Source organism: Neopsephotus bourkii, unplaced genomic scaffold (genome assembly GCF_033783945.1).
Source record: "Neopsephotus bourkii isolate Nb327-2 ecotype Australia unplaced genomic scaffold, CSIRO-AGI_Nbou_v1 NB_673, whole genome shotgun sequence".
Lineage (NCBI taxonomy): Eukaryota > Metazoa > Chordata > Aves > Psittaciformes > Psittacidae > Neopsephotus > Neopsephotus bourkii.
In genome coordinates this window covers 1,858,371-1,883,922 of record NW_026901172.1, presented here as the reverse complement: position 1 = coordinate 1,883,922, position 25,552 = coordinate 1,858,371, and the positions used below count along the sequence as shown (strand labels likewise).

General features: G+C 42.8%; 1 protein-coding gene across 17 annotated transcripts in view; it reads right to left on the bottom strand.

Moving 5' to 3' along the window:
• Nucleotides 1–25,552, bottom strand: part of NFIA (nuclear factor I A) — a 360,597-nt gene that overhangs the window by 78,196 nt on the left and 256,849 nt on the right. For all 17 annotated transcript variants that reach the window (XM_061353395.1, XM_061353390.1, XM_061353389.1 and 14 more), the window contains 3 exons: nucleotides 14,193–14,267; nucleotides 4,485–4,602; nucleotides 1,838–1,965 (listed from right to left, as the gene is read on the bottom strand). In XM_061353395.1, coding sequence (XP_061209379.1) covers nucleotides 1,838–1,965; nucleotides 4,485–4,602; nucleotides 14,193–14,267 — 321 coding nt within the window. The remainder of the gene's footprint in view (nucleotides 1–1,837; nucleotides 1,966–4,484; nucleotides 4,603–14,192; nucleotides 14,268–25,552) is intronic.

The window sequence follows — 25,552 nt, the reverse complement described above, 5'->3', positions numbered from 1 at the left end:
TGGAACTGTAAGGCTTTAGATACTTGTCTTCTCCAGCTGAGAAGCTCAGAACCACCATCCATTGAGGACTTGGATGAGACAGAGGTAATGACCACATGTGGGGAAAACCACCAGAAGCGACAGCAAAATTAATAGCCAAGCTCTGGCTGTTGCACAAATGGAGAACATTTGTCATTAACAAAGAATACCCCAAATTTTGGGGGGAGTTAGCCCCCCATCTGACAATGATGTAGAAGCAGTGACTCAGTCAGCTTTTAGCCATCTGTGTCTGCAGAGGAGGTTGTGATCTCTCGCTTTCAATGGGCGATGAGCTTTTGTTCCTGTTTTTGCCGCTCCATGAGCAGGCTAGTTTAGTACAAGGTGAAGCTCTGCCTTACATCATCTGGAGCCTGGAGCTGATGGAGGAAACAGCCCCTAGTGTCTACTGAGCAGGACACCTCACTGAAAGCACCAGAGCCCTGGGGACGGCGGCGGCAAGGCAGTCACGGGGAGCCTGGCACTTGTCTGCCTGCAGGTCCACCCTCTCCTCCTGCCAAAGTGCCACATCTGCAGTCAATAAGGGCCCACAAGCTGGCTCCTCCTCATTAGAGGAGAGAGGGCAGCTGGCAGGGGATCCTCCAAGGGCTCCCAGGCACGGGAATCAGTCCCCTCCCAGTCTGGAATAGCCCAAATTTGGTGACTTTCTGGGCATGCTGTAAAGGACAGCTGTTTGACAGGGTCTCCAGAGAAAGCTGTGGGTATGTTTCCTACATGATGAAGGATATAGGTGGCTGGCCAAGTGCCCACCGAACTGATTTTAATGCTGTTCAGGTTGATTTTACTTTTCGGTACTGTATAGTTCATTATACACAGTGCCCTGGACAAGCATGTGTTGTTTCCAAACAAACCCAAACCCATATTATTGTAAATCCAAATGAACAAGAAAGGAAAAAAAATACATATTGCAAAAGACCCTTTGGGGTGTTTAGAGGGCCTTCTCAGACACTGGGAGGCTGAAGATGAAAGACATGCTTGCCTTTATATAACAAATAAGACTTCTGTTATTTTTATTGGCATATTCATTAATTGGAATTATTATGTAGCCATAATCAAAACTGAATCATTAACCTCACCTACACATGTAGCACTGACCCAGAAAACTATTTCCGATAGTATTAAGCACCCAGATGATCTTGGGATAAGTGATCAAGGGACAGTTAAGTATGTAACATAACATAACCCAAAAGATGATCAACAAGAAAGATCACACACAAAAATTAACTGAGAAGAGGCACAAGAGCTGTTTCCTAGACCTTATGAAGTGTAACACCCAGAGTTATCTATTTTGATATGAAGCCTCCAATCACACTTCATGGTATTACAGATTAATAAAACAACTCCTTCGGTAAGTCTCTTAAAAGTCATTACTAAGTGAGCTCAAGTGTTGTATAATGCTTGAAAAGTCCTTCTACCTTCTATAAGTTTAGGGATATTTATTTAAACAGTATAACTGAAGGGTACAGCCCAGACAAGTACTGCTTTTTGCTAAGTGATTGTCACTGCTCTCCCAGAGCTGAATCTGTGGCTTTTGACAGAAAAAAGACCTCCTATCTTTTGCTGCATTATTTAAATACTTCAGATATTTGGCCAAAACACAGAAGTGACACACTACAGAAACATTCACAGCTGCAGGAGCAATAAAACCACTACAACACTTTCATGAGACTGACCTTTTCTCAGGAGAAGTTACAAGATTTTTACAATTGATCACCTTTCTACACAGAATTCAGCATATTCTGATAACAAAAACAGAGCAACTGGAGATCAGGTTCTCGGGCTCCTGAGAGCCATGGCTTACCTGGCTCCACTTCATGCCATCCACTTGACTGGCTGCCACTTCCTGGAGAGCGCCCTTGGCTTGTATAAAATGGCTCCTCACCAGGACTGTCCATCTCATCCTCCACAGACTTGAGACGTTTTGTGGAGCTGAGAAAGTAAAAACACGTCATAAGAATGTATGGAAAGGAATAAAGGCGCTTTTGTTGAGACATACCTTGCTAGCCCTGCTCGGGACTAACTTGGTTATGGACACTATAGCAGATTCAGGGCCCTGAGAAGGGGAAGGTGAGTCCTGCACAGCCATCCTGCCCACTCAGCCCCTCAGCGTCCACTTCTTGTTTCTGATTTGCTTCGTCGCCAATGACTAAGATTTAGTGAGATACAAAACAAGCTCTCACAGAGTCCAGACTGAAGCACTAAGCACACATAACTGTAACTAAAAGATAGTTTAATGCTCAGGCTTTTACAGACCACGAAGTAGGACATTTTTCATAATGCACAGAGGTCAATAAAAAGGCAAGAATTTAATTTGTATGGCGTGATTTTTGCAATTTGAATGAGTACAGTAATGACACACAAGACTTATTTTAACTGTCATATTTTTTCTACAGGTTATTCTGAAAGAAAAATTATCAGTTCAAACTTATATTTTCCGTCTTTTAACTGCAGCCATTAAATTAACCCAGCTTTCAGTCCTGTAAGAAGAAATGTAGGAAGTGTATGACGGAGGAATCCATTCTTGGTTCAAATGTTCATGTTATGCTACAAGTATAAGTGTTTTACTCTGCAACTGAACGCCATCAAGCATAAAAAGGCCCCAGCAGGTCTCTGGCCAGTGTCAGTACTAAAGCACTCCCTTGTGATGCCCCACACCTCCCTCACCAAAGGCTCAGGAGACAGAAGAGCCCTTTCAGTGGTCTCTGGTGGCCATTGGCTCAGACTCCAGTAGTTCTGCAGGGAGAGGAACCCAAAGCCAAAGACATTCAGCTTGGCTCTGTGTTCTATAATGAGTTGCACAGACTGCGTGGGGACGTTACCGAGAATTTCTCTTCTAAGTACTTTTCCAAGGCTGGGTCAGCTCACTTTTTTTTCCCCCGATCTGTATTCTATTAAGACTTAAAGCATTCAAGAACAGGCTCCTCTGTGTAGGGGGAACATATTTAACAGACATAAAATATTCCACTGCAGTTTGTATTGGTTTAAAACTCACAGCCTCTCCGCAGCTCCCCACCCGAAGGCTTGCACAGGTAGGAGCTGGCGGGTATGCAAAATCAGTTTGTGAGAAACAGGAAGAATAAGTCTTGTGGTATGTGTGGAATGCAGGTCTGGCCATTCCTTAATTTAGAGAATTGTTATGTGTCAATAGGGGAAATTGTGTGCATACAATATAATTACCGCCTGATCATTCTGCTGAGTCTGTGTATTTAAGGAATACTTTTTTTTCCTGACTGGGAACAGCCTAATGAGAGGAAAACAAACATATTACCAAGTTATTAACTACCCATGCTGTTTATAATTAGCTCCTTATCAGTGGTAGCTATTTGCAGAAGAACAGAAGAGCAACAACTCAGCTCTTAAGTAACATTAATAACCTCACTTTTTTGCTTCTAGAGTCCTAAGTAAATTCTACCTGAGAACAGTGCTAATGATGAGCACTGTAGGCTATGAAGTTTTACACACAAAAAAGACAGAGCACACAGTTTTTAATTGATGTGTATTGGGAATTGTAGTCACCAAGCTCAGTAATGTGCACACTAAGTGCAAGACCTAGAATATTCCTCCAGTCATTGCAAACTGGGAGAATTTCTTGCGAAGAGCTGGTCTTTAAAGTTGTTCTTTGATTGATTTTAATGAAAAACAACTACATTCAAACTATAGAGACTTTTGACACACGTACTTGCTCTCTGTAAAACTGGGGAACTGCAGACTGAGACAAAAATGTAAAAGAGGCCTGGGCTGAAGTCAGATTTTCTTGTCGTGTCTTTGAAATGAGTGGTCTCTTTTGGCTGTGGGGGAAGAAAGAAACCAATCTGGTTTCTCAACAGTGTTCAAGACTACCAGAGTGACTGGGCTTGTTTATAAATCTAATCTCATGGATGGTTAAAGGGAAAAAATCAAAAAGTATCCTTGTTTGATAGTTGGCATCCAAGCCAGAATCAAAATCTGACTGGGTAGTCATCTGCATTAATAATACCATTTTCCAGTGGCTGAATCACAAATTTCTAAATGCTCTATGAAAATCAAAATGCATTATAGGCCAGGGTCCTAAAACAATGTTAGTCTCACAGATAACACTTTAGCTGCATACAGATCTATCTTAAGTCTTTTCTTTCCTGCTAGGACAAAGCCGCACATCTTGCTATGCTCCAAATTCTCTTCCGCCACAAGTGAAACTCCAGCAGTTCCAGTGGAACTTCTCCCAGTACACCGAGATACAAGCCAGAAGTTATACGAGTCAATGCAGCAGTTTTTTCTTCAAGCTTGTACTTATAAAAAGAACTTTAACAGCAATCCAGTTGAACATTCAGCTCTGTGAGTCTGAAACAGCTCCTCATTTTGAGGCCCCCGAACAGCTTGTCAAAGGATTTAATGGTTACTTTCCCAGATGAGTAATGATGCTGGCCTGAGTTTCCAAGTAACCTGGTAGCAGGCAGAGATTAAATTACCTGGTAGAGGATGTGCTAGGTAAGGACCTCCTCATTGCTCCTGGGCTCATGCTGTAGTATGAAGAACTTTCCAAATCTGAGAGGGAGAAATTAGGGCCTGTTCCTGCAGCTATCGGTGCTGGGGAAACAAAAGATATTGCAGTCAGTAAGTCATGTGAATAAGGCATGAATTGCACTTCAAAATCACTTTCTTCTTCCTCATGAGTGTGTTTAGTTCCACGATGAGAACAGGTGGGACGAGGAAATTAGGAAATGCTAATAGAAACCGGCACTGCAATCAAGAAGATGTAAATTTTATCAAGAATACAATGTTCTGTGAGATAGATTCCTTCTTACATTCCTCCTTTTTTAAAATGAAGCAATTATGGCAAGGCTTTCTTTAAGTACTGCTTTTCTACTAATATAATTCTAACATTTAATGAAACTTGTTGCTTTTGCTTTTAGGACAACATTGCATCTATTGGCATAGTTACAAATAGGCTGCATCATCCCTGTAGTGTGCTTGGCATAATCTATAAGCAGTATAGGCAGAGAAATACACAGCACCTCAGGACCGTTGGTATGTACGTGATGTACATCCACAAGCACAGAGGTTACAAATGTTCCTTGGAGAAAGCACAAAAGCAAATGAGAAACCCGAGTTCTTTTCTGCCTGTGAACATCTGAGTTTTCCTCTGGCCTCTCCTCCAGCTAAATCAAAGCTAGAGATATATGACCTTCAAAGACTTTTCTCCAGCAGTTGGCTTCCACTGTTCACCTCTCATTACCTTATCCAGCACCTAAGTTTTACTGTAAAAGTTATGAATACCTTTCATTTCCCTGTCCTGAAGCCTTGGTTTTACATTAAAGCATAATGAATTCCTAGACACCCTGAAGTTTGCAGGCACAAGCCTATAAACTCTGGGAACAGAAAAGGAACTGAGCAGCTTAATGTTAAAGTCAACAGACAATGTATTTCACAAAGAAATGCCACTGTACAGCAAATGGTACCACATCCACTGTGCTATTTACAGGACAATACAACTTTGGGAGCTGACAATTACAGATGATGATTTTCTCCCACATTTCAGACACATCTGAAAGAGGACGTACTGCACAATAAAACGCACAAGCTTGGCCTGGAATGTATTGTCTGAGAGCCCTGATTCACAGCAACAAAGGCGAAGCAGTCTCAATGCCACCCAAGGATGCTGAGCCAAGTTTAATCTTTGGTCTGAGAACCTGGCCCGTTTTCAAACATGAAAAAATCTTTCACTCCGACGGGGTAGGAGTGAGGAAATGAAGACAGGATCATTCCTATCGCCCAGCTAACATGCCTGGGCTGAAACACAGGCTGCTGGGAGTGCTGCCATTGACTGTAGTGGGGCCAGTATTTCACCCCAAGTCTTAAGGAGCTCACAGTGTCAGATTTGACAGAGGAATAATGTAGCTTTGCAGCTGCCTCATCATCCCCACAAGACAATTAGTTGTTGTTTGGCAAGGATCTTTTAAGAACGTCATTGAGACAGAAAGGGAACAGCATCGATAGCCACAGACTTAAAGCATGGGATGGAAAATACACAACACCATTAAAACTGGAGAAAATCTGGAATGATCATTAAAAGGAATTAAGTTGGGAAGTAATTTATGACAAGAACTTTCAAACCCTTTGTTATCTTCTCTTAGCTATCACACACTTCCTGCACACTGGATATATACGAAAGGGTGTGTTAACTGAAAGAAACTAACATTAAGCACAGTAAAATTAACTGGTTTTATCAATTTGTGCTTTCTGCAACAGTTTCCTGACAGCAGCTACAAGAGGCTGTAAAACTGATGAATTTGCATGGAAAAAGAAACCGGTGTAAGTAATTTGTGTAAAAGGTAACACGGACGTGGACTGCTATAATTCAGACACCCTGCAGATAGCAGACTGCTGCAGTGTGAGCAGTTATGGGTTAGAAAAATGACCACACTGCAGTCAGTCTGACTTGAATGGAAATCAATCATAAAGGTACTCTCTGCAGCATCTACTCCACAGTTTTCAGCAACTTCCTTGCCAAACAGATCTGTGCTCTGTAAACCCTTTGCTGATCAATTCCTCTGCACCCTCTACCTACCAAAGCCTTACTTACAGGTTAAGCATACTATTTTCCAAATGGGAACATTAAAAGGCGAGCACTAAATTAAAGCACCGTTTCTTTCTGAGGCACGACGAATTTCCTAGGCACTGCAAAATTTATGAAACAGTTTTATTCCAAACAGATATGGAAGAAAAACTGGTCTGTGAATAACGCTTCTCTTCTTTCTCTCCCTCCTGCCTCTGTTGATTCCTCTCTCCCCGAATCCTGGCCATTTCTGTTCCAAGCCTTGAACTGACCCTATAGGAAAATGAAATGTATCTCCAGAGCAGGGGTGGGGTAGGAACAACGTATTGCTAACGCTGTGTAAACTTAGCACAAAGTAGAAAGGGCTAATCACACAGTAATTTCCGCCCGGGGTAGCAAGCATGAAGGATGCTTTGTCACAGGCCAAACCACTCAAGAACCTGTTTGCAACCTGCGGGTTAAAGAACTACCCCAATCCGTAATATACACCAAGAGATCTAAGCAGCAGAGGTTAAAGTGCCTGTCTAGCCTGCAGCAGTGAGTACCTACAACCCTTCGGCAGTTCTTAGACGGGAGCCACTATCCTGGCACAACCAGCTCAAGGTCTCTGTCCCTAAAAGTGGTTTGGCAAACCTTGCACAGGTTCTGAACTCCTTCCTCCTACCTGCCTGATGGGTGCATATTTGATGCTTGTCTTTCAGCAAAGGGTATTCATACCTTTGCTCACAGTTACTATCACAAAGCACGGCAATGTGCTGATGTGTACAGCCCAGCCCGAGGCTGTCAGGAAGAGGTTAATGTTTTCAGTCTGCATGGCGGAAGGTTGCTTCCTCTTCCTGGCTGGGTTGAAGCCCTGTGTGCTTTCTCACTCTGCTTCAGCTTCCTCACACCTCCTGTGCTAGGCTTTGGCTGTGGGGAGCTCACTGCCTGGCATCTGCCTCCTCTATTCACCCTTGTGTTTTGCCCACAGGAGTGGCCAGGAGGCCTGCTCCTAACAGCTTTTCACATTGCCTTGTAGACTGTCCACCTCACATGTGCCCAGAAAGCTGATGGGCAGGGAACGCTTTCATCTATTCACAGGATTCCCCACTCTGGAGATTAAGCAAAGGGATCAAAGTGGTGCAAACTGTGGTCAAACTCTGCCTAAATTAAACCTCTTCATTGAAGAAGAAATGCTCTGCAGCAAAGTGACCTTCTGATGGCTCAGGAACATCTCCCAAACAGGAAAGGGTGTCAGAAACTGCAGTTGTGAATCAAAACAATAGTCTCCACCTATGTGCAGGCATCGAGATTTCATCTGACCCAGGGCCCTGACCTGCCAGGGGGTGAGGAGGAAGGACCCCTCTTCCCTTACTACCCAGTGATGTCTGCAGGCTTTCTATGCAAACAAACTGATGCTAGCCCCAGCTCCCATTTCAGCTGCTGGCATCTGTGCAGATGGGACATGTTTTGCTCACTCGGAGTGGAACAAGAAGGTATTTTGCCCAAAAGGAGGAGGAGGAGGAAGGTGGGTCCCTCTCCTCAGCACCAGCACTGTGCTACTGCCAGGGACACGGGGCAGCATCACCTACTCCCTCCACTGCCAGCCTGTTAGCTCAGATCTTCAGCCGGAATGGCAAGAAAAATAACAGAGAAATTAACAAAAATCCCTCTGACTTAACCCAATTGGAATATTTGTTTTGAAAATTTTATTGAATTACAGAGCAGGAAACCCACTAAATAGAACCAGCCAGGCTGGCATTTGTCTTCCTTGGAATCCGGCGCTCGTTTTCAGTCATGTTAATATTAAGTTTCTCTCTTTTCCATTTTTATGTATTTATTTTTACAAAGGGGCTGGGATGTGACTAAGATCATTACATGAGTAACGCTACAGCAAAGTGATAATGTGTTTAAGGTTAAATGGGAGAAACATGACATTTGACTAATAAACTTTTTCCTGTGCTGTGACTCCATAAACAAAGGGAAACACACTGTGCTGCTGCTGCTGCTGCCGAGGGGAAAGGAGAGCTGGGTGTTGGGCTCTTTTTCTTGCAAGGCTTTTGTTTCTTCCACACTGTATCATTAGATTCAAAGAGGTTGTGGCGACTACAACAGATATGAAATGTGTGATGTTCATTTTAAAATTACAAGTACAGCCTGCTATTGACCATCTAATTATGCTGAGTTCCATTTATAAACATAGCAAACCACTAAGTTTATAGAGACTTTTTGTGCTGCTTTAATAGGATATTGATCGAGAGCAAGGTTTGAGTGGACTGCCATTGAATTGTGTAATGGCATACAAAAGGCAAGGTCACGGCAACTGTTCACTCTATGCCTGCAGTCTATTTTTTATTATAATCTTTTTTTTATCCCCTTCCCCTCATAGCCAGGCCCACACAGTATGTTTTGGATTGCAGGGCTTTGCTAAGGAATATAGAGTATCTTTTTAAATGTTAATTTTCATGCTGCTGACTTTAACTACCTTCACTCCTGTAATGCTTAGTATAGCAGAAAACACACAGGCTGCTGTTTAGAGTGAGCTGTTTTATTACACCCACACTTCCACACACGTGCTCTGCGTGGAGGAGGGTGTCTTTTCCTCTCCTGGGCTATGAGAAGGCAGCAGTGTCCTCCCTGCCCCTTGCACCCACACCTTGCCGTAGGCACCCAGCATGTTCTAAGATGCCCAGAGAAGCTGTGGCTGCCCCATCCCTGGCAGTGCTCAAGGCCAGGTTGGACACAGGGGCTTGGAGCAAGCTGCTCTAGTGGAAGGGGTCCCTGCCTGTGGCAGGGGTTGGAACTGGATGAGCTCTAAGGTCCCTTCCAACACAAACCAGGCTGGGATTCTATGATTCTATGACTTGCCCTGCAGTTTGTTTTGGCTTTACCTGGCCACTGGATGAAGGGCAGGAGGAAGCTGTTTTCCCTCTGTCACATCCACACTCAATATCTAGAGTAGCAGCAATTACTTTCATTTCTAGCCTCTGTCTGCTTGCCGCATGCCACGAGAGCTTGAGACCCTGTATCCCTTGCTAAAGCTGCTGCTAACCAAGTCTGGCACCCAGCAGCATTGGTGTTGCAGGATCCCAAGCTTTCCAGAATGCTTTGGCCACAAAAGCACCTCTTACCTGTGGAATTAGTGTAACCATCTCAGGCATAACTAACTGGACCATTTCTGTGTTTATACAGGAGCAGTAACTGCACGTATGCTTGTGTGCTTGTGGTTTCACTGGTTCATTAGAAGGATTGAAAGTCACCCCACTTGCTCCGTGCAGGTCCTTACTGCACACAGCTATCATCTTAAAACTCAAAGCGTGGCATTTGCAGCCCAGGGCGCAGTCAGAATTCCCTTGTTTATCAGCATGAGGAATGATGTAATTTTGACAAATAACACAGCACAAAACAAATATGTTTGATTTGGCTCTAGCGAACATTCATAAATCCTAAATCTTTCCTCACATCCTGGGCAGTGCAGTTTATCTGGCTGCTTGAAGGACCTCCAAGGGAGGAGATCTTCCCAGCAGCTCTCTGCATCAAGAGCACATGGTGCAGACCCAAAGCCAAGACGGGAACAGCCTTCCCCATGCCTCTCTCCCTCTTCCCAGCCTCTGCAGGACTGTATGTAGACTTGGTGGTGGGTTGGCACCAGTCACCCCTCTGCCGGCACCTTTTGCAGAGGGTTCTTCCCAGCGCCCTGCAGATAGCTGCACAGAGTCAGTGGAATATTTTCCTAGCAAGGGGAGGGAGGGAGAAGGTTTTGCTTGGCCAACAGCTCACTGTGAGTCTGCAAAACCCGTTCATCTCCAATGCTTCGGCTTCTGAGCCTTTTGTTGTCAGCCCAAAGCTCTCTAGAGCTGGAAGAATGAAGTCCCTGCTATCTGAGACAAGGACATGTAATGATAGGACAAGAGGGAATGGCTTTAAACTGACAGAGGGCAGACTTCAATTAGATGTTAGGCAGAAGCTCTTCCCCATGAGGGTGCTGAGGCGCTGGCACAGGGTGCCCAGAGAAGCTGTGGCTGCCCCATCCCTGGCAGTGTTCAAGGCCAGGTTGGACACAGGGGCTTGGAGCAAGCTGCTCTAGTGGAAGGGGTCCCTGCCTGTGGCAGAGGGTGGAGCTGGGTGAGCTTTAAGGGCCCTTCCAAGCCAAACCAGTCTGGGATTCTATGAGGGGTCCCCCCAGTACCTGTGGTGACAGACAACACTTAGAAAGGAGCTCACTCCCTTCACCTGCTAATAATGTAGAACTGACAGCATGGTCTGCAATATCCACATCAGTTGGTGTAGAGAGGGGTCTATCTGTTTTTCAGATGGAATTTATACTTTCTCTATTTTACTGTGCTCTGCAAGATTCAGTAGCTGGGTAGCACTTCGAAAGTAAATCTGCATCTGCAGGACTGAAGAAAGCAAGTTTCTATTACCAAAGCTGTCTAGACTTGTTCAATAGCTCACAGAAACTGTGATGATCAGCACTGATGGGTAAGACAGATAATGGTAACAGCTGACCTTTCGCTTGATTAATTCATTCCCCAGATTTACATGATGGAAACAACTGCCTATTACTTGGACTCCTTGTCATGTGGACCTCTGGGAACTTGACTAAAGAAATGTGGCACGTAAATGCTTCCAACAATATTTTATAGGAATAATCTCAGGTAACAGCAGCCACAGACCAGTTAAAATTGTGGGAAATCACTTGTCTCTATCATAGAATCATATAGTTGAAAATGTCTCTGCTCATTGCAGGAGGTTGGACTAGATGAGCTTTGAAAGTCCCTTCCAACCCAAACTATTCTACGAGTCTATGATCATATTATCAAAAGCAAGCATGGGAAGGAAAATGACAGTGGCCATACACAAAGAGGACCTCTTTGTAAAGCAAACACAGAGCGCACTCAGGAAGAGAGCAGAGATTGAATGTGAGGGACCACTATAGGTCCCTAGCTTGCTCCTTCCCTAGCCATCATGGCTTTGGAAGGGGCAATGAGTTTTGGAAAGTAAAAGCAAGGAAATGGATTTAGGACATCTGATCATTTAAGCTACGAGCTCTTAATAGCTGCCAGTGAGTCTGGATGATGTTTGTTCATAAGCTGAGCACCCCAATGTGAAACTAACCCACAGACTGGTCTCAAATCAAGATACAGGAAGACACAGACAGCCCAACAAAGATTCTATTGAAAAGTGCACTCTTCAGAAGACCTTGCTTGTCAATTCAAGTAAATGTGCAGCAACTACATTGTTGCTCTGTTATGTTAAATAATTCTTTGAATATGAGTAGGCGAATTCATGCTGCCTTTGCTGGGAATTTGTTGCTAGACTCTACACTAAACATATCCTACTGGGTAGCTACGGTATGTCAGGCTGTGGGCTTCTCAGACCTCGTAAAGTAAACAAGGTTACAGCTGGTCAGTACATGTCTGGGGCATCTCCAAGGAAAATCCAGGGTGCTATCAAAAGTAGTGTAGCTAAATCAGTTGCTGGCACTCTTCCCTCTGAGTCAGTTGTGAAGTGATATCCCGATATGCTTTGGGGACACTATTTTTGGTAGAGGTGCTGGCTTGTAGACAGGATATAAAACTGAGGTCTTGACCTCCCAGGATTATTAAAGAGCCCGTGAAAAACAGTGCAAACCCCCTGTGTCTGGAACAGATTAAAGCTGAATCGTTTTATTTTGCCCACCAACATCTTCTTTCTTATTTATGATAAAGTTCCTGTCCTGCTCCTCCTACGTGCAGGTGCCCGATCCTTGGAGGTGGTGCACTTCATTGGCAAGCAGAGGGAACATCTCAGACACAGTTCCTGGTTTGCAAAACATGCTGAATGCTAGGATTTGTGATACATAATATTTTAGTTTAGTTACAATAAAGTATCATGGAAAATTAATAAGCATGAAACATGATGCTTCTCAGGTCAAAGCCAGACTCTGAGGGAGGCTGGGACTGGGGCTGGCTGTGAAGGTAGTTTCTGAGCAGCCTGTCCTTTGCGCACATGAAGCACGGCTGACAGAGTCCAGAGGCAGTTCTGTTTGTAGGTCTCCTACAGTGAAGATAAGATTGTGGTGAAGTGGGATGCCTTGCAGAGGGGGAGGGTGAATCCTTTGGGCTTCAAAAGCCCGTTCAAAGAGGGGCGATAACTTGGTTTTGCCCACCACAGCTGCAGGTACCAGCAAGTGAGTGTCCACAGTGCAGCGAGTTAGATGTCAAAGTCCCTATTTAAGCACTGCAGTAAGTGAACTGATTTGCAAATGTGCTGAGCACTCAGCACCTCCTCTTGACTTCTAAGTCCTCCTAACTTTGTCCTTCTCACAAAATTCCCACCAGTTGTCAGGGAAGAAAACTCAGGAGAAATGTCTGCCACAAACTTTGTGTCTCTGTCCCTCCAATGCATATAACTCTGACATTCATGTATCTCCCACTTGCCATGCTCTCTTAGTTCCAAATACAAAGCCAATTTCCTAGCTAGTGCAAGTCTTTCCAGAAGATGAAATAAAACAGGAAAATCCTCACAGAAACTCTGTGTTCTGACTCAAAACCACAGCTTCTCTGCTAGGTTTGTGCCAGTTAGATTCCAGCCCCAGAAAGCCTAAAACTACATGCTCAGAGCCAGTACACAAACAAATATTCCTGCTATCTAGGAGGAGAACCATTTTTACCACTGTCTGTGCTAAAGAAATTAGTTACAAACTCTTAGGTTTTAACGGGGCATGTAGCTGAGTGGTTCACCTGGATCAGTGGTAAATGGTGACAATGCGATGTTACTGCGTACCTGCACACCAGGTGCAAAAAAGACCCCCAAAGGACTAGTTAGTACCTATGGCCCTAGATTACTCTCTCCTTGGACTATCTGGATTATGCCATAGCAAAATACAATCAATGCACCTTTGATCAATAGAACAGGGTGGTGACAGGTACGCTTAATTCACTGTTGTTAGCGAGTATTGACAAGCCTGTAATGATCATGCTGCAGTGTGTCATTCATGTTGGGGGCATTAGCATTCTTTAAAGGTCAAAAAACAAATCCTTCTAGAAGACAGAATTCCATAAAGTTAATGGAAAATGCAGGCCTTGCAAAGTCAAGATGTATGCCCTGCACAACTGAGATTATCAGAGCTGAAGCTGGTTGAGATGCTGGCATTAGGGACAAGCACATCGATTTGCAGGTGTACAAATGCACGTACCCATGGCGTGGATGAGCACCACTTGCAAAAGCAGCATAAGAAAACTGCTAGGCTTATGTGCACAGATCATGTCATTTCTAGAGGTCTGGTTAAAATACCTCTACCAAAATGCACCTCCTTGGGTCGTGCAAGGGATCTGTCAGCTAAATGTGGGTATTTCTCTGCACTCTGGTACCGAGTCTGCCCATTTTCAGCTGGGTACCCAAGGAAGTTATCAACTTACACATGCAAATTTGCAGAATTATCATTATTATTTTTAATTTTTTTTTTAATTATGCTGTTTTATTTTCCCACATTAAAAGATGTGGCTTGTAAACACTATCCACCAGCAAGAAGCTGGGAGAAGACATTCTCAATTTTCAAGATGCTCTTTTTGAACTGAAGAAGGGGCACAATAAGTATCAAAGACAAAAAAACTGGTATCACAGAAACCACATAAACCAGCCCCAAAATGATACTTACTTTGTGAGACTCTTACTAGCTCAGTCACACTGAAAACACCTGATGTGACAAAACTGTCCTGGAAGCCCAAATGTCCTACAAAACAAACAGAGGGAGAGAACGGTGATTAGCTTTAAGCATTTAATGACAGTATTCTCAAATACTTTACTTTCATTTAGACTTAAAATGTGACATCTAATTTCCCACTTAGCAGTAATTATTGTTTATGTAGGTGGGTAACTAGTCATACAGCTATGTAGGCTGCTTTGTGGTTTTTATCTGGAGGTTAGGAAAGCTAACATGACACATCAGCAGGGAGATTTTTACATGTTAAAGCATCTCAACAGGAAATCTGAAACAAAAGAGGACTCTTTTAATAAACAGTTACCTTGGATGACCCCTAATGACTTCACAATTGAAATGAAAATACTGTACCTAGGAAACAGACAGGACAGCTAAGTTCCATAATCGTTTTAAACGTTATTCTCTAAAGAAACATCTGATCAGGATTATCTACCCTTTCATTCAAACAAAACAAGATTTAAAGATGTACTCTTCATTTTTCTAAGGCTACACTAGGGATATCTTGAAATAGCAGCTGGTTAAAAAACATTAAATCAATGCCTTTCCCACAAACAGAAAATATTCTAACATCTAAAACTGGCTCTGGAAAAGAGAAACAAAACTCTGCATATGAAAAGTATTAACTTTGACCTTTGGACTGTCTTTAGGTACCAGGGTATATGCTTCCATCCTCGCCTCCTTTGTGCAAGGAATGGCTCTATGTTCGGCATCAAAATGTTATTGCACTTTACATAACAGTATTTCCCTACCACCATTGAATTTTCATGGGTATGATCATTACGAAAGGAGCTGCAGCCCAGGGTGTGTGGAGTGGGCCACAGCAGCTCATGCGGGACATAGCTGGACTGCCATTAGAGGTCTGCAGTTAGTGGGCCAGGCTGACCTCCTGCTTTTGAAATCAGGGTCAATGGAGAAATCTCAGGATAAAGAGATTATGGAAAGAACCCTAAAGTCCTACTTGTCCATGGGATAAGTGGCATACCTTTTTAGGCTGTCCTACTTAGAGTCACTGATTCCGGCGCACGCAAACATATATTATTGAATGTTTTGCAGGGCACCATCTGCTCCACTGTGAATTGTTTGTCAGATTCAGCATGACTTCCCTACGTTCTGTATATCCCACTATACCCCATCCTCATCCTGGCAATACCTGTGCCCCTTCTTCTAATGACCAGAGCAACAGGACTAACCCAAGCTGCACATTTGTTCTTTTACGTGGGTGTTGTTTAAAGAAACCCCAACATATCCCATTGCTGTTTCTACCTGCAGAATGGAAGTAAAAGGAATGCATTTCATATTCCTTTTACTAGAAACATGACATGTCAGGGAGTATGCCATGGAAAGGTTTGGGAGAGATCTGGAAGGAGGTCAGCCATGCATCTCCAGCCAAGATCTCAGTGAATTCTGCTCCCACACAGAAGAAGTTCCCTGTTTCTGTGAGGATCCTCCGGTGCCAGATGAACACAGTCGCTAAGCTAACAGACTCGAGACAAGTTTCTACATCAGGCATGTTTTTATACTTCAGCAATAATGATGAGTTTTCAAACTGTGTATATGTATATCTTTGGGCATCCTTGTGTATGTGTGTATACATATGTATTATGTACACAAACATATAAATATACACAAATCTGTCATGCTCCAGCTGTAGATAAATGTACTATAAAATATTGAAATTGATGCTGAAATTCAACACAAACAAATTTCCTCAATCTGCAAACAAGGTTTTTATTTACATCGAGAGAATAAATTTTTTTCTACTTCAAATGAAAAAATGCTCCTACGAGCTTTTATTTTTACTTATTTTCAACTTTGAAATAGCTCTCAGATGATTGGAAGTGCTTTTGCCTGATGGGCTTTGTATTTTACCATAATAAAGGTGATGACTACATCATTCTGCTTTTTAGAGATGGTTGCTGGCCATACACAACGTTTGTTCATTGACAATTTCCTAAGTATTTTTAATATGAAGATCTACTTTTCATATGCTGCAGCAGACCTGCCTATTGAATTAAATGATCTGTGAATTAAAAATAATTCTCTTAGGTCTTCACTGAAACCACTCATGTGCCTAAAATTAAGCATATGCTTAAGTGCCTCACTGGATCAGGGCCAGGACGCTTACTACTCCACAGAGCCCTTCGGAGGGAAGCCAGTCTATGCTATGTAACTTCTCACACTGTGCTCATCATGGCAGTATCTGAGCAACTTCCAGAAGTGCATTCAGCAGTGCTATGAACATCTGCCATGTGTGGTTTTCTCACAGAGCACCGTACTGGCTCTGCTCCTGTGTCCATTTACACCTGCATTACTCAGGCAGGTTCCTACTGCACTAGGAGTGAAGGTGAAATTCAAATATGGAAGTAAAAAACAAATCACAGCTACTGTAGGACATTCGGCTGGTTTTGTAATGGAAAGTCTACAGCCCTTTGTAATCATAGAGTCATTCAATCAACTGGGTTGGAAAAGATCTGTAAGAGCATCAAGTCCAACCCTTCTCCAGCACTGCCAAGGCTACCACTAACCCATGACACTGATGGCTTCATCTACGCGGTTTGTGAACGCTTCCAGGGATGGTGACTCCACCACTGCCCTGGGCAGCCTGTTCCAATGCCTAACTACTATTTAGGTGAAGAAATTGTTCCTAATATCAAATCTAAACCTCCCCTGCTGCAGCTTGAGGCTGATTGATACCTTTTGTCTTATCATGTGTTACTTGGGAGAAGAGACAAACCTACACCTCACTACAACCTCCTTTCATGTAGTTGTAGAGAGTGACAATCATCCAAGAAACCATGACAGTCACATGCCTAATTGCATTACCTTAACCTTGCAAACACAGGTAAAACCAGAGATGAATGCGCTGTGGAATGGTTTGAAACACATTTTAGTTCTCAGGGTTGAGAAGAGTTGGGTCAGCTAGCCTGAGCCTGCTAACTTTGTTATCCTTATTTTGCTGGGTATACTCGAAATGTCTGCTTCCTTCTGTAGGGACATTTCTATGCTTGTACATGTAATAGTAATCATTAAACAACAGCATGCAATGAGAGTGATTAGGTTTTCATCCTTCAGTACTGAAAATAAACATTTCACAAATGAAAGGTGGGTTTCACAACTCTCCCAATTTGTTATTTACTTATAAACATTAGGAAATCAGGGGCTTTTCTCGGCAATCATTAATAATATCTTGATACCCATAAAAGCAATGCCCTTGGCTTAGGGTTGTATCTTGAACTCATTTTGATGCACGGCTGATCTGTGAATTCCCAGTTCTGGGGTACTCCATGAAAGTTTAAAGCTTTGCATGGATGGTTCAGACTGCGCAATCCTAAGACTAGCTTTTGCTGAGCTGTGATAACAGTGCAACAAGAAAATGAGAGCAAAATGACAAAGAAGCTGGATATGTAAAAGGAGAACGACTGGGAAATAGCAGGATTGACAAAATATGTGAAGTAAACATTTTATGCCTATTAACAGGGGTCAAAAGGCAAAAATATATCAATTTGGTTGTTCTGTTTAACTGTGATTGAGAAAAAGATAGGTAAAGTCAAGCAAGTACATATGCAGGTGTTAGAAATAACAAGTTTCTTTACTGCAAAGATGGTTAAACATCTATAAAGCTTGCAAGATTTACTTTTCAGAGGGCACTTTAGTGAAATCTCTGCAAGGTGCTACTTCTGCTATATATCCCAAAGACAAGACACAGGAACTGCTGTCTGTGATGGGGTTATCTCTGAGTGACAGTCACGTTTTGGTAGTAAAGCAGGTGCTCAAAATGAGGATGAGAGAATTTTTACTCACTTGATAAAAATGAACAGAGCTCATTTCTGGATTCTGAGTATAAATTCAGTCACCTGCTAGCCAAGGCAGGCCCTGACTCAGCAAAGCAGCTACAGCACGTGCTTGATTTTAATCACATGCTCGACTTAAGCACATGCTTGTTTGCCCCGCTGGATAAAGGCAGGCTGACAAAGTTAAGCAGACATTTAAATGCATTGTTGATCCATTCCTTCAGCCCATGTCTAGGTGCAGCTAGGAGTTAGTTCAGCATGCAAGACCTCACTTTAGCTCACCAGGAGGATGATCGGTTTTCCCCCATAGGGGAAAACCCCAGGCTAATAAGACCAAATTGAATAAAGCAGATCAAGATACTACTAAATCTCATGTCATTACCCAGTCACACATTTAGTGTAGTGTACAAACACAATTCTACACTATCGTAACAAGTACCACATGAATAACATCTTTCTATAACTTGATGACTGCTGTAACTGGGGAGAAAATTCATAATGCAATTTCCATATTCTTTTAGATCCCAATGAAGAAGCCTGAAGAAAAGGCTTGAATTGCAGGAGCCTAATTCTTATCTCAAAGAAGTTTTAAACAAGTCTTTCTACACTGATCAAATAGAGTTTCACCTCATTTTCTCCTAATTTACACTGGCAGAGGAGAAATCAGGATTAGGACTTGTTGTCTAATGCTATTTGTTTTGAATTATTAAGCAAACATTCCTATTTCAATGAGTAAACGTGTACAAAGGCAACTAACCTTCGTCCTAAAATCTAGCTTACAGGGAGAGCATTGTCTGCTTTCCCAATTAATGCGGTAAAAAGGAGTCTCAGACGTTGAGCTACCAATCAAGAGCTCATGTTGTAGCTTGAGAAAATCATGACTGATGCAATTACTTTTATGTAGAAAGTCTGAATATGGTCTATAGGTTAAAGTTCATGGGGTTATTGTTGCTTAATTGAATATCAGAAGATGTTTTCAAGGTGCTCAAGGTATTATTGTTATTTAATTAGCAGGCTTCCTTGTGTAAGCCAACAGTGTTATTTTTATTCTAAAATAGCTAGATCGCACCATAAATATACAAGGTATTTTGGAAACGGAGATACAGCTCGTTTCCTGAAACCCAAGCTTAAATAACACCAGGAAAAGTTACTCCTTTGAAGATGGAAAAGTCTAAATCCACTTATTTCTCTTCCACTACTGAGAGAGTGTATTAAGCTTTGCAGAACAGCTTCTTGGGAGACTTTGATTCCTTCTCAGTGGTTTGAAATTACACAAGTCCCCCAAACCAGCACTGCAGCCATTACTAAAGCCTTTTTCATGTTCAGCATCCCACTATACATAGCCATCTTAAACCCTTAAAATAGTAATTATCAATTAGGGTCTCAAGCCTATTATCTTAACCAAATGCCTGCTTAAAAGAAAAGCCCTCTCTACTCACAGTGCAACTTCATTCCTTTTGGGTTTATCCTCTATCTAGATAATCCCATGTTTCACAAACGATGTGGAGCAATAATATTGATTGGAAAATTAATGTCTGTATCACACAGCACATGCAGGCCTTGAGAGAGGGAATGTTATCAGAGGGAACCTGGATCACCCCGAGGACTCCTAAAAGATTAGAGTTCTACGGCTGTACTGTCTGGGGAGGATGAGAGTGACAGAGTTAGTCCTAATATGTGCTGTCCAGCAAAAAAGAAAGGATACAATAAGCATGCTTCAGTCAAGACCCTCATAACATTTACACTTTGCTTAATTGGAAGGTGAATGTATTTAAATTTGTGAATGATAAACCTTTAATGGTAAATTAGACCACATTTTTTCATCCATGGACTTTTTATAGAAGAGTTAAGCAAGACATTATACATTAAAGGTGATACAGAAACCTCCCTCGTTCCCTGACAAATGCTCCCACTTCTATTTCGGTTTGCTATTTCCAATTTAACTTTAATGCCACGGCAATAGCTCACCTTGGACAAATTACACATTTGCTTATGAAATAACGGCTGGGCCACATGTCACACAGGCCGTTATTCTCTCCACTCGCCTACCTGCCTTTGGCTGAGGTTTTTAAGAAGCACCAGAACTTTCTTTGTGGCCCATAGCAGGATGGATTAGACCGTCCAGGGCATGTCGTGTTAGTACAATAGAGGAACACTTTTAAGACTTTAAAGTCATGTAATACAATTCTAGGCTGGATCTTTCTTGTTAAAAAAAGTAGAATGGGAGTGATTGAAAGAGAAAAGGGCCAATATTTGACAACAGAAATCAGCATAACCTCCTAACAGCGGCAGTCATGGATGACTGCCCTTTGACCCGGGGAGATTATGTAGGATTTCAATGACAACAGCTGGAAGTGAGCATGTGAGAATAGAGAACACAGATCTGAGGCCTCCTACAAAAGACTGCACAATCCCTGCCCAGATCTGAGTGTTGATTAGAAATTGTTTCCTGGTCCTGGCTTAATAGAGTGTGATAATGAAAGTTTTGTTAACCCTTCACAATATGCAAAACCATCAGTAAATGATTTGCCTTTTTGGGTTTTAGCTGAAAAGTCTGCTCCCAGCACAGTAAAACTGTGAAGGGGTGCTTGCTTTCATTGGTGCACTCCTGATACCAGTGCTCAAGTTCAGCTCCTTTTCCATATGGTCTGTATACCTTTGCTGGCCATTGGGAATCAACATCTGAAGGTGCAGGGAGGTGGCTCGGCGAAAGGATTCTCACGCCTTCACTAGGGAATCCACCCTACCTGCCTCAATGGGCATTCTCCAAAGGTGAATCAGAGCACATGTGACGTCTCACTGCACCCTGCCTTTCACACTCAGGGCATTTTAGAATCTCTACTAATAGCAACACCTAATTATTATTTCAGTATCTGCCATATTGAACACCATCGTTTTGGTTGCATATTGATAAACGTGAACTAAAGAAAATCTGGTATCAGGCTGGCTGTGTCACCAAAGGACCCACAGCAGGTTCAGCTCCCAGGAGATTCAGCTCATTTTGTATTTAAGTACAGCGATAGTGGAAGTAATGGCAATTTATTACCGTTAACAAACTGATCATAGGTTGGAATCAATCATGTCAGGATTTGTCCAAGAGAGGGCACACAGATAGTTCCTTTCTCTTGAAGGCAAAGGTCATCCCGAAGCATTTAAAGCCCTTCAAGTTCATGGTAAGGGCCTTGTGCAAAGGAAACCGTTCCAAGATCTAAGACATCTGGCGTGGTTTTTCATTTCTGATGACTCCTACCATTGCAGAGTGCTTTTCAGTGCTCATGTGGGTGAGAAATCAGTTAAAGACAGTTTTTGGTATAATGATAAGAATTTAGAATCTCTTTCTCTACCATAAACCCAATTTGATAAATAAACTGCATTAATACCAATAGGGGCCTATAGCTTGAAAAACAACAGATGTCTTAAATTAGCATGTTTCTGTTTCAGGTCCTCAATCCAAACAGCAAATATTAAAGAAAAGAAGAAAAAATCGTTATAAATGGTCATACTCATTTGGCAGCTTATAAAACAATGTGCCTCCTGAAAAGCCTTTCGAAGTAAATGAGATGAAATCTACCCTAGGATAATCATTCTGGAATATTTATGGCATTCAACAATAAAAAGAGTAATAAAAAGAAAAGCCTGCCTCCCTGAAAATAATAATATGAAGGAGTTATTTATCTTCATATTTTCCTACCAACCCTGGTTACAAAAGCAATGACAGCTGTGATCTCCAAGGTCTGCCGTGATATCGCCAGTTTGGCTTCGCAGTTCAAAGCATGACTCAGTGTCCAAATGAGCCTAGAGAAACCACCCGGTTTCCCTGCTATTCCTGGGAATGCTGATGGCATGTGCTGCTGCAGGGTGCTCCCCGGGCTGCCAGCAACAGGCACCATCCCATCCACCCGTTTCCCCTTGCAAGGGAATGGAGGGGGAGATAGAAGAAGGTGGGTCCTGCTGTCCCTGTGCCTTACCCCCTGCAAGGCCTTTGTAGCAACCCTAATGGCACGAGCTAGGCACTGCATTAACCTCAGGACCCCCCAGCGAGCTGATAAACCTCCCAAGGAGAATAATGTAAGGATAATTTCTTTCCAGCTGGTCATTTTTTGATGTCAGCATCGTATTTCTGGTACAGCCTGAAAACATTGATTTCTACAACTCGTTCATCTGGGGCCGATCGCACACGCTCCATCAACTGTCCTTGCTGCTCTTGTACCTCATCAAGCATCAGCTGAAATTTGTCTCCTGAATTCTGACCAGTGACTTCTAGGAAGCTGCTGTTAGGTCTGGTGGGAGCTGATGCTGGGGCTGCATGCCATAAGCATGACACGGAGCTATGTTCTGGTCTTCACGCTGATGGAGCGTGCCTCATACATGCAGAGTTTACTTGGGTTTACACTAGTTCAAATTAGGATTTAGCTACAGCATTAGTGCCATCAATATTATTGTGTGAAGAAGATCCGTGTGAAAATAAATGGAAGGATATTTAAAAACTGGTGTAGAATACTTTGGTATTCAGACTAATCACGGGCTGAAATAAGCACATTTGTTTCAAATCCTGTTTATAGCACTGCAGCCCCTCCCTCCTTTAAATCTTCCTCTTAACCATAGTGATGTTTATTGAATACCTGTCATTTCTCCAGCAGCATGTGCCAACAGCGGCTCACCAGTGCCAGCCTGCATGAAAACCCTTCTGTCTCCTATTCTCCAAGGGGCTCCCTTAGATCAACTACTCACCATACCCAATACACTGAAACCCATAAATTTGCAGATACTGCAGTCAAAATTCTTAACAGGGAAGTGCACCCATTTTGCCCAGTGTAGCATACTGAAATATCACATGGTGAGAAGCATTTCTCACCATGTGTAAACTGTCAATTTGATTTGAAATTAAAATTTTTGATTAACATGAGCATTTCTGAGCCTCCCGCTGGCAGCAGCCCTATTGCTGAAAAGTGACATGATTTGTGACACACATGCTGTACAGAAGCCCCATGCCAGCGATTGTTAAACCCATTTTCATTCTGCTTTAATACGGTATGACACTCAGGAAAATAATTTTCATATTTAGGAGAAAGAGGGTAAAGGCTTAAGGACTGAAGCCCTTTAGGGGTGTAAAGGAGGATTAGAGGCAGCATGAAGAAACAGTGCGGAGGTCTCCCCGACTCACAAGTCATGTCTCTTTTCAGCAATAGGGACCATCTGCAGGAGGCTAAGAAAGGTCCACAGTGAAGCACAAAGCCTTCTTTTAAAGCCAGTTGATATTTCAAACACAGCATGAGGTGCTTTCCACCTATGAATGCCGAGATGCTTGTGCACGGGGAAATGCTTGCAACTTCAGTAATTAAACCCCCTCGTGCGGGAGGTAGGATTTTCTGGTTTCCACAGCGGTCTGTTCTTTTTCCATGTTTATCATTTCCCCAAAGGTATCAGCGCTCACTGGAGACACTAACACTTATACGGTGAATTACTGATGAAAGAGGGAAGTTTTGTGACTGTTAAAGACTTGAATCTACCTCTTCATCGGGGCGGTGGGAAGATAAACAGCAAGCAAGTGAACACAGGAGACAGGGCGCTTTTGTGGCGACAGATTTTCGGGCTGTGATATGCATGCAGAAGACAAAAGTTCAGTGGGGATTTTTACACACGTAAGCCTGTGTCACTGCTGCAAGCTGCTGACTCAACTGTGTCACCTGCGTGTTCTCAGAGCGGATCATTTCTTTTCCAGTAACATCATGTTCTGAGGAAGTTTATCATGAAACAAGTCTCACGAACAGTCATTCTGAGCAGCAGAACAGCTCTGATAAGTGTCGACACGCATCTGACTTTCCTTTGAGCTCCGAACACTATTCATCACATTAAAACATTCAGCTCTGCTGGACTCTCCGCTCCTAGTAAACACAGAGCGATCTCTAATTGCCATAAGACAGCAAGTTAAATAAAATGTAGTATTTTAAAACCAATTTTTAGATGGTGAAGTGAAATACCAGGATGATTCAGATGCCCTGGAAGGATTCAATCCTCAACATAAAGCCGTGGGCTCGTTTATGTTCATAACAGTGCTGGAGAATTCAATCTGCATGAAAAACAGGGTCCACAATAAAGCCAGGATATATAGTTATTAGAAGTCTGCAGGTTCTTTTAAATAAGTCTTAAGTTTAAATAGGCGTTGTGTGTAAATATCTAGTTTTAATTAGTATATTGCCAAGGAATTATACAACTGGGCTCAGCAATGCTGTAATTATTTTAGGATCTATAAAACCCTCCCTCAGCTGGTGGTAGCTTCAAATGTAGCCTCCAAGGTTATTCTGCAGACAGCTTAGGGCTGAAGTGATGGAGTCTCAAGCCCTGTGAACACAGAGTTTGGGGGCTATGAAAAGGGTCGTTCAGTTGGTTTTGTTTAATTAGCATGTTAATTTATGGCTATAGGAATAGTCCAGATACTCGGAGCACATGGCAGAATTCTCTAGAAAAGCCCAGCATCCAGGAGGAAGTGATGGAGCCAGGGTCAGGCGAGGGTGGGCTGCTTTCCTGCCCCACTTTGTTGGGCGATATGGACACAAACCCTGGGGACTTCATCAGCTGTTGCCTCTCATCCTCCCTTCCTGGCACTCCTGTCCCTTCACACCAAGGCACTTTTGAAAGACTCTGGCTGAACACCATGATAATGGAAGCTGTAGAAATATCTGCTGAAGATTAGATAATATAAATGTGACGGGAAAATAAGGATGCTGGGCATGGAAGCCAAGACATGAGGATCAGCCAGCTCCACCTTTCCCCACAGGCTTTCCTCTGCCTTCACAGTTGCTTCTTACACCTCCTCTGCTGACACCACTGGTGAGCAAACTTTAATTCACAATAAATCCCATGAAAATCATGTTACTCTGTTTACCTATTGCCTTCCTATTGTGCTGCTTGGAGTTTTCTCTCCAAAAGGCTGCTGATACAAAGTCTATTCTTTTATAGAGCAATAATCTCCTAACTTTGATAACTTTTAGTCCCAAGTAGGCTGACTTCCACAAGTTCTACATGTCAGTTATCCTTGTGGCTGGGGAGGGAAGTGACTGTCCACTAAGTTAGGCCATGATAATACACGTACAGAGTGTCTTTGACTGTCCACCTCACAGCACTCATGAAGTTCAATCAGGGCCACCCTCAGAGATCCCTGTATGAAAGATGAGGGGAACCTCATGAGCTTTTCTCCAGCAGGGTTTCAAGGTACATCTCTGGAATAGAGCTTTGATATACTGGTGGCAGAGAAGACAGAAAGGGATGGATCTAGAAGCATGGTAATGCTTGTCTATGGACATGTCAAGTTGCACAACACCTAGAGAACAAAACTTGATGTTTATGGATGCTGATTAGGTCACTGTCATCAAACACCATGGGCTCAACAAGTCTGGGCTTACAACTCCTGTCCAGAGAACAGAGTGATACCCGGTGCAATGTCACCCTCTCCACAGAGGCACTGCCTACCAAGGGCTGGGAACTGAAGGGGTTGCCATCATAGCC